The sequence below is a fragment of the Salvia splendens genome, chromosome 5, assembly GCF_004379255.2.
Source record: "Salvia splendens isolate huo1 chromosome 5, SspV2, whole genome shotgun sequence".
Lineage (NCBI taxonomy): Eukaryota > Viridiplantae > Streptophyta > Magnoliopsida > Lamiales > Lamiaceae > Salvia > Salvia splendens.
In genome coordinates this window covers 18,589,382-18,598,546 of record NC_056036.1, presented here as the reverse complement: position 1 = coordinate 18,598,546, position 9,165 = coordinate 18,589,382, and the positions used below count along the sequence as shown (strand labels likewise).

General features: G+C 47.2%; 1 protein-coding gene across 1 annotated transcript; it reads right to left on the bottom strand.

Annotated features, from left to right (window-relative positions):
- Nucleotides 1–297: 297 nt before the first annotated feature.
- Nucleotides 298–7,207, bottom strand: LOC121803933 (nucleolar protein dao-5-like). Its single transcript, XM_042203507.1, has 3 exons — nucleotides 7,016–7,207; nucleotides 756–1,719; nucleotides 298–653 (listed from the first exon to the last, which is right to left on the bottom strand). Exons 1-3 carry the CDS (start codon nucleotides 7,205–7,207, stop codon nucleotides 298–300), a joined length of 1,512 nt encoding a protein of 503 aa, XP_042059441.1.
- Nucleotides 7,208–9,165: the final 1,958 nt, after the last annotated feature.

Sequence of the window (9,165 nt, the reverse complement as noted above, 5' to 3'; positions counted from 1 at the left end):
GAGGCGCAAGATGGGGTTGTTGAAATAGATAGAGCGCGATATGGTAGACGCAAACTTCCCAGCAGCTGGGTGAGTCAGTTCTTCCCACGCTTCCTGGAGGTCAAATTCAATATGTCTCCGGAGAATCCCCCTCTCCCTACTTCTCCATTCTGGCCCTATGGCCTCTTCTAAGCTACACATGCCCAACCTGACCTTCCACTCTATCAAGCTCATCCTCACTTCTTTCCCGAATACCCGAAAGGTTATCGACTCTTCATCCAGGTCAGTAGTGACCCGGAATCTAAAGGTGGTGAAAAATTACTTTGCCAGCCTAATGGGTATACTCGGGTCCCTATTTTCCAACAACCAGTTGAAACCCAATGCACGCATATGTGATAAGAATGGCTCGCGGGCATTCAGTTCATCAAGAGATGGGAAATAGAGTACCTTCCCGTTCTTAATCTGTTTGTTGCCATCGTATTTATTATCGAATGCATCCTGAAGCTTTTTGGTACTGAAATGCTTCATGTCTTCTATCTGCTCGTCCGTGATCTCCACCTTCCAACGACTGTACTTCTGCTTTTCCACCGGAGGATGTATCAACTCACGGTGGTTGTGTGGGAGCTGCTGTTCGCCATACTCTTCATCTTCTAGGGAGACGTCGCTGTTTGACTCTGATTCCTCACTAGCGGTTTACTCACTGTCACTTAGCTCCCGTCGGCGTGGTGGGGTTCTCTGTTCTGGTTCTTTGATGACGACGCTGGTGTTGACCATACGCTGTTTCTTGCTGCTCGGTTTCTTTGTAACAGGGGCTTTCCCTTTCTTTTTCCTCTCCTGGAGGTACCTATCTTCATCTTCATCTTCGTCTTCCTCCAGTCTCTCCTCTATTGGTATCGAAGGCTCCTTCTGGGTAGTAGGCCGGGTCTCCACGCGGATATTGGTATTGTCATCTAATGGCTCTTCATGACCTACTGACTTTGATGCGAGGTCCAGACCCTCAGCCATCTCGTTAGTTTCTTCTCTTTGGTCACTCGGCGTGGGTGAGATCATCTCTGTTGTTGTCGAGGCGTCTTCCAGGTTGGTAGCTGACAAGGATTCCTCCCCAGGTTTTGTAGGAGTAGTCCTTTCTTCTTCACTAGAGATCTCCACTGCGCCTGCTGCCGTGTTTGCTCCTGCCTTGCTGGATGTCCATCTCCCGAGGCACCTTTGCGACACTCTCTTTGGCTTCGGCCTTTCTGCCTTAGTATCATTTTTCAACACCAATTTTCTTTTAACTGCTTTTGGTTTCAATACTGGTGGTACCACTGGCTCTGGTTCCTCTGGTTGCACTTTGGTCTCCTTCTCCTCGATGTGTTTATCATCCTCCCCTGCTTCCGACTGGGGGGTCACTAACTTCGGCTTTTCTTCTTCGGTCTGCTTCTCTGACACCTCGTCTGCTGATTGGTGGGCTAGGCCGTCTGAGTCGTTCACTGTGCCAGATTCTTCACTTCTTCCTACTGCCTTCGATGCGAGGTCCAGACCCTCAGCCACCTCAGCAGTGTCCACATCCATCCTGTTCACCTCGTCTAAAAGCACCTGGAATTCGTCATCAGTCATAAGGCCTTGCTTCCTGGCCGTCTCGTTCAGATCTATCTCCTCTCTTTCCTTCTCTTGGGGAACAGGTTCTGCGATCGGCGTCTTCTCTGATTCATCCCTCCCCCTGGCTCTTCTTCTCTTCGCTTTCTTTCCCCTTAGTTTCCCCTAGGTTAGAGTCATGGTAGGCGAAAAGGGGGCTAACATCCATTGGTTTGATTTGTTGGTGAATCGGGAAGGGTTTCGAGGATGCCGATGGTGCGGTTATCGAGGGAGATTGCTTTTCTGGTGGGGGTGTTAAGGACATCGGGACGGAGGTTGGTGGTTTCACCGTAGCATGAACATCTGTTTCTGGGGTTGCTATTACCGGTGTTCCCCCGGCCATGCTCGACCCGCCTCCGGTTCGGCTAAACCCCACCAATGCAGCCGCCCAATCTTTATTCGGGTCCTGCTGTCTGAGAAAGGGAATCATCACCGAAGCTTGAGGAATCGGCTCTTGTGGTTGCGGTTGTGGGTTTGGCGGCCGCTCATCAATCGGCGGTTGTATTTCTGGGGTTTCATCTCAGAGATTTGAAGAGGGTTTCACCGAGGCTTGTTTTCTGGCCATTTTCTTCTTTCCCATGGTTTGAGTCGGTGGTTTTTGGTGGTGGTGTATGTGTTGGGTTCGGGAATAATGGTGGGTACTTTGGGTGAGAGAATGGAGGTAAGGGTTTGTGAAGTGAAAGGGGAATGGACGGTTGGGCTTTTAGAGTGGAATTGAGCAGTTGAGTGTTTTAACCGGCAATAGGTGGTTTCCAGGTCGCGCCGCTTCGGGTGGAAGACGGTTTAGAGTACTGCCTTCTGATTGGACGTCGCCTGTTCTGTCTCTGCACCACGCGCCCTCCCAGTCGCTGCCCCTTCCTGCAAAGCTGCACCACACGCTAAATTCGAATTTCACCCTATCATTTTCAAATCTCTCCCTTAACATTTCCCCCCATATTTTCTCAGTATGGAAATAAAGTGAAAGGACACTTAAATACAATTAGGAGTTTCACCGAATTGGTATTCTTGTGGTCAGTACGTACTCCAAATTAATATTTAAGGTCCGAAAATATTTTTAGATTTTAATTTTTAATTGCATGCAGAAATTTAACTATTAACTACCACGTATTTACAATATTTACATTTTACTCCAGGTAATTTGGAATTCTACATGGCCAGCATATGCAAACTTTGCAAAAAAGAAACTAGCCCAGTGGAACTCCAAATTCCCATCCTACTGGTCATTACGCAACCTCAGTATGTGATTGTAGTGCAATCTCTTCCACTACACACATATCAGTATTTTCCCTAAACACCTTCAGCCTATGTCCATTTACGATAAAAGGTTCAGAATTAAGAGTACTCCCTGAAATATCCACCGCTCCATTAGAACGGAGTGCAGTTATGACATATGGTCATGTCCACTTCGACTTAAGCTTCCCAGGCATTAGCTTCAATCTTGACTGGAAGAGTAGTACTTTCTGGCCAACATGGAGATCTTTGGTCCTTAGATTTCTGTCGTGCCACAATTTAGTTCTCTCTTTATACCACATGGCAGAATCGAACGACTCCAATCTAAGTTCCTCTAACTCCTGTAGCTGCAGCTTCCTTTCCTCCTCACATGCCTTAGCATCCATATTAACTTGTTGTGCTGCCCAATATGCTCGATGTTCGATCCCCACTGGTAAATGGCACATCTTCCCAAAAATGATTCTGTATGGGGACATTCCTATGGGCGTTTTGTAGGCTGTCCGGTACGCCCACAGAGCATCTTCTAACCTCACACTCCAGTCCTTCCTGGAAGGGTTGACAGTTTTTTCCAGAATGCTCTTTATCTCTCAGTTAGAGATCTCCACTTGACCGTTCGCTTGTGGGTGGTAGGGGCTAGATAATCTGTGGTGAACACTGTACTTCTTCATCAAGGCTTCTATAGTGCGGTTACATAAGTGGGTTCCCTGATCGGATATGATGGCCCTTGGTATTCCGAAACGGCTGAAAATGTTACTCTTGAGGAACTTGACCACCTCTTTCACCTCACACGTGCTCGTGGCCTTGGCTTCTACCCACTTAGAGACGTAGTCAACTGCGACTAAAATATACAGGTTTCCATAGGACGAGGGAAAAGGACCCATGAATTCCATCCCGCATATGTCGGACAGCTCACAAATAATAACCGGTACTTGTGGCATTTCGTCTCGTGCAGAGATCCCACCGGTCAGTTGGCAACGTTCACAGCTTCTACTTAATTCATAAGCATCTTTGTTGAGAGTTGGCCAGTAGAATCCACTGTCCAGAATCTTTCTTGCCGTTGTCTTGGGACCGAAGTGTCCTCCATATGCCAAGGAGTGGCAATGTGTCAGTACGTCCCTCTGCTCCCAGTCAGGAACGCATCTTCTTATCACTTGATCTGCTCCTACTTTCCACAGGTATGGGTCGTCCCAAAAGTAGTATTTTGATTCACTTCTGATCTTCATTCTTTGAGCCTTGGTGGCGTTTGGCACTTCTGGAAGTTCTCCTGTCACTAGGTAGTTGGCTAGGTCCGCAAACCATGGCTCATGCCCTACTTTTTCTTTCCCTTTTGTTGTTGTATCCTGGCCATTGAGCTTCATTACCTCTTCCCAATCAATTTCTCTGACGGCAAAAATCACTTCACATAAGTGTTCCTCCGGGAACCGGTCGTGCACCTCCTCGCTGCTCCCATCTTGCACTATTCTGCTCAAGTGATCCGCTACTTTATTCTCGACTCCTTTTTTGTCTTCCACCTCCCAATCGAATTCTTGTAGCAGGAGTACCCATCGGATCAGTCGGGGTTTTGATTCCTTCTTGGCAATTAGGTACTTAATGGCCGCATGGTCAGTATAGACGATGACCTTGGATCCTAACAAGTACTGCCGAAACTTCTCGAATGAATACACCACGGCCAGCATCTCCTTCTCAGTGGTATCATAATTCCGTTGAGCTTGATTGAAGGTCTTGGATGCATAGAAAATCACGTACCTTTTTCCTTCGATTTTCTGACCCAGAGCAGCTCACACTGCATAGTCGCTGGCATCACACATCACTTCGAAAGGATGATCCCAGTCAGGAGCTCGGATGATTGGTGCGGATATCAGCTTTTCTTTGGGAAGGTTGAAAGCGGCCTTGCACTGTTCATCAGAAATGAACTCTACCTCGTTTTGAAGGAGTCTGGTAAGGGGTTGGGTGATTTTGGCGAAGTCCTTAATAAATCGTCGATAAAACCCTGCATGCTCCAGAAAGCCCCTTACTTCCTTCTGGTCAGTAGGGAATGACGGCTTGGATATGACGTCCACTTTGGCTTGATCTACCTGGATACCTCTCTCCGACACCACGTGTCCTAGGACGATCCCTTCTGTGACCATAAAATGATACTTTTCGAAATTCAAGACTAGGCTCTTTGCTTGACACCTCTCTAGAACTACGTGCAAGTGATGTAGGCATGAGTCGAAAGAGTCTCCGTAGATCGTAAAGTCATCTATGAATATTTCTACACAATCCTCGATAAGATCGGAAAAAATGCTCATCATGCATCTTTGAAATGTACCCGGGGCGTTGCACAAACCGAACGGCATGCGTCTATACGCGTAGGTTCCGAATGAGCAGGTGAAGGTGGTTTTGTCCTAGTCTTCAGGGTCCACTTAGATTTGGAAATATCCGTTGTACCCATCTAAAAAATAAAAGTACTTCTTCCCAGCCAGTCGCTTCGACATCTGATCGATGAACGGCGGGGAAAATGGTCCTTCCTGGTTGCGGCGCTCAGTTTGCGGTAGTCTATGCACATCCGCCAACCAGTGACTAGCCTTGTTGGTATCAGCTCATTCCTCTCATTTTGAACCACTTGGACCCCTGACTTCATGGAGACCATGTGAATGGGGCTGACCCACTCGCTGTCGGGCACCGAATAGATAATTCCTAATGACAGCTATTTTAAAATATCCTTCAATATCTCCGCTCGGATGTTAGGGTTCACATTCCGCTGCGAGTCTCGATGTGCTTTCGCTTCTTCTTCCAGCCTGATGTGGTGCATACAGACATCGAGACTTATTCCCACCAAATCTGTAAGGCTCCATCCAATTGCTCTTTTGTTCTTGCTTATCACAGTCAGTAGCCTTGCCTCTTGCCCTTCCGTAAGGCTGCTGCTGAAAATCACAGGATATGAGTCTTCATCCCCGAGGAAGGCATACTTCAGGTTTGCTGGCAGTTTCTTTAAATCAACCTGTGGGGGAAGTGTGTCTGCGGGTGGAAGGTTTTTTGCAGCATTCCCCTCTTTCTCTAATTCATCATCTGAGAATTCCTCTGTACTGGCTGGCAGTTGAGCCCCTGCGGCTCCAATAAATTCTGATTTCTAACAAAAGTCCTTAATTGCTCCATCTATCTCTTCATCAGTCAACCCTTGGCTGCTGATCAGATCGCACCATGCAGCTGCTTCTACATCAGCCTATCCATACACATCCAACGCTTGGAGTTTTTCCTGCAATAGCTCGGTGTCAAGAAAATCTTGGACTAGGGGGTCAATTACATCAACATAGCATAAATTTTCAGAATCGATAGGCTTCTTCATGGCCTCATTGATATCAAAAGTGAATTTCTGTCCATGAAAATCAATGCAAATTGTCCCCTTAGCCATGTCCACGATTGTCTTAGCTGTTCTAAAAAATGGTCTCCCTAACAATATACCGCTAGACTCTCTAGCTTCAGACTCACTCATCTTGATCACATAAAAGTCAGCAGGGTAAGTAAAATTATGCACTCTCACCAATACATTTTCCAACACGCCCTCAGGATTTATCCATGACCTATCAGCCAGTTGGATTAACACTTTAGTGTTTGACAACTTTACTCTCTTCAACCGATTATAGATGGATAATGGCATAACATTTATAGATGCTCCCAGATCACACATCGCATGCTCGATTTTTACATCTCCAATAGTTATGGGTAAGGTGAACATACCTGGGTCGGCTCTTTTCGGCGGTAGCTTCTCCTGCACAATTGCTAACGCTATCCCTTCCACCATGGTTTTTCCATCTTCCTGGGCCTTCCCGGCTATGAACTCCTTGATGAATTTCCCAAGCAGGGGTAGCTTCACGGCTTGGAGGAATGGTATGGTGACATCCAGCTTCCAAAAAATGGACATGTAGTCCACTGGGTTCTCCTTCTTCCTCCTTGTCACGAAACGGTAAGGAAATGGTTTTTTCCCTTTCGCCTCTTCTACCGGTTCTTCAACAGCCTTCCTGGAGTCTTTCTTGGGCACATTCTGGGCTGAAGTCTCTGTGGTGAGTTCCGTTTCTTTAGGAGGGTCTTCCCTGGGCTATAAGCTTTTTGTTTCATCTTTTTCCAATGGTGCATTATCTAAGAAAAATGGATCCTGCTTCTAAGGTAGAGGTCTGTTGAGCTCTCCCACCGAGACGATGTCGCTCAGTACCTTCGTTTCACTTGGCTCTCCACTGGGTTTCTTCGGTAAGGGCCCATTATAGGCAGTTCCGGACCGCAATGTGACCTTGCTCACATTTGCATTTTCAGGTACATGGACTGTAGACGAGAGTTTCCCTGAATTCCCCTTCAATTCACCCATTGAACTTGCCAGCTGGGCTAATTGCCTATTCATCATATCCATGTTCGCCTTATGCTCATTCTGCGCATTTTGCATCCCCTGCACTACTTCATTATTGGACTGCAACTCACCCTTGATACTCTGCTGCGAAGCGAGCATTTCTCCCATCATGTCCTCCATAGATCTCTTTGACCTGTTAGGATATTAGAACTGATTTGGTCCTTGGTGCTGGTTATACTAGGGTTTTGGTTGTGCTGGTAATTCTGGAAGTTTTGCTGGTTCTGGTTAGGTGGATATTGGTTATACTGGGCAGGAGGGTTGTATGGGTCTTGGTGATATTGATTCTGGTTTTGGAACTGGTTCTGGTTCTGCTGGTGTTGTGGACCTTGACTATGCTGATTCTGGTAATTTTGGTAGCTCCTCTGGTGGGGTGGTATATAAACATGGTTTGAGTTTTGGCTCTGTTGGTTTTGGTTTTGGGGTTGTTGGTTTCTCCCTGACCAGTTGGATTGGTGGTCGGGGTTTGCTGGGCCACAGTTGGGATTTTGGTTCGGGTGGGGGTTGTATTTGTTGTGACCTTGACCTTAGTGTTGATTTTGGTTCCCATCTCCCCATCGAAAATTTAGATGGTCCCTCCATGGTGTGTCTCGTTGTCTCCCCGGAATCCAATTTCCACTGGAGTTATAGTATCCTACAACATTTACTTGCTCCATATTGACCAAGTCATTCGGGTGATCGTAGGTTGGCCCTTGATTTCCTTGGTCTACACCCTTGTAGCCCCCAGTTGGGGAAGGCGGTGGCGTGTTCTTCTCGATCGCGCTCAGGAGTGTCTTTTTCAGCTCTTCCATCTTCAAGTTCATCTTCTGCTCCTGGTCAGTGGATGAAGCAGTCGCAATCCTTTCTCTGCTGTATCCATCCCTCGAATTGTCGTACTCCTTCTTCACGCTCAAAAGCTTCCCTAGGACCTTTTTCGCTTCACTTGCGTGAAGCTTCCTCCTGACGATGAGTTTGCCAGATCCTTTGTTGCCTTATTCATCCCCTCATAAAAGGTGTGATGTATCTCTATAGCTGCCATGCGATTGTTTGGACACGCATCCAAAAGGCTCATATATTTCGCCCAATAATCGCTCAGGGGTTCATCGTACTCTTGCTTCACACTGGTTATCTCTCTCTTCAGCGCACTCATCTTCGATAACGGGAAAAATTCACCTAGGAAGGCTGACTTGAAATCGGCCCAACTCTCAATGGAGTTGGGTGGCAGGCGCATGAAGCATGTGTTGGCCTCCCACTTTAGGACGAACGACAAGGCCTTCAATCTGTAGTCATCCTCGGTTGCCCCCGTTGGCCTTCTCTGTGCCTTACAAATCTTACAGAACTCATGAAGGAACTCGTAGGGCCATTCATAACTCTTCCCACAGTACATGGGTACAATTGCGATAACATGGGGCTTCACATCACAGGCTGTCTGTCCCGGGGTGACAACTATGGCTTGCGGCGGTTCTCCGTCGGCATGCGCGTTCAGCGATCCGATCTCTGGGTCATCGTCTACGTGGGAAGCCGGATTCCTTGGGTTACCTTCCAATTGTAGCACCGGTTCTGGTATTCTTCCTTCTATGGTGTCTTGCTCTTCGTCACTACTCGATCCTAGGTCAGACAGGGCTGTCGACAGGCCAGAACGAGTGGTCACGAGTATAGTCCCTCGTTGGAGTATCTTCGGCTTCCAATGGTCAGGAGCCGAACTGCTTCTCATAAACTGAAATAAAAAGAAAAGAGAAAAATTATGCACAATATGTACACCAAAATATCACACACAATAACAGTTAATAACGCCATCCATCCCCGGCAACGGCGCCATTTGATATGCGTGCAGGTTCACGGTGTCGTGTCAAGCAAGGGTGTATCCACTCCTACTGCCTAGTATAGTGGAGGTAAGGGTAGAATCCCACAGAGATGGATGCGCTTTGGGTAATTGTGGTGATAATCTGGAGGGGTTTGATTAGCTACCACGCTAGGGTTGAGAT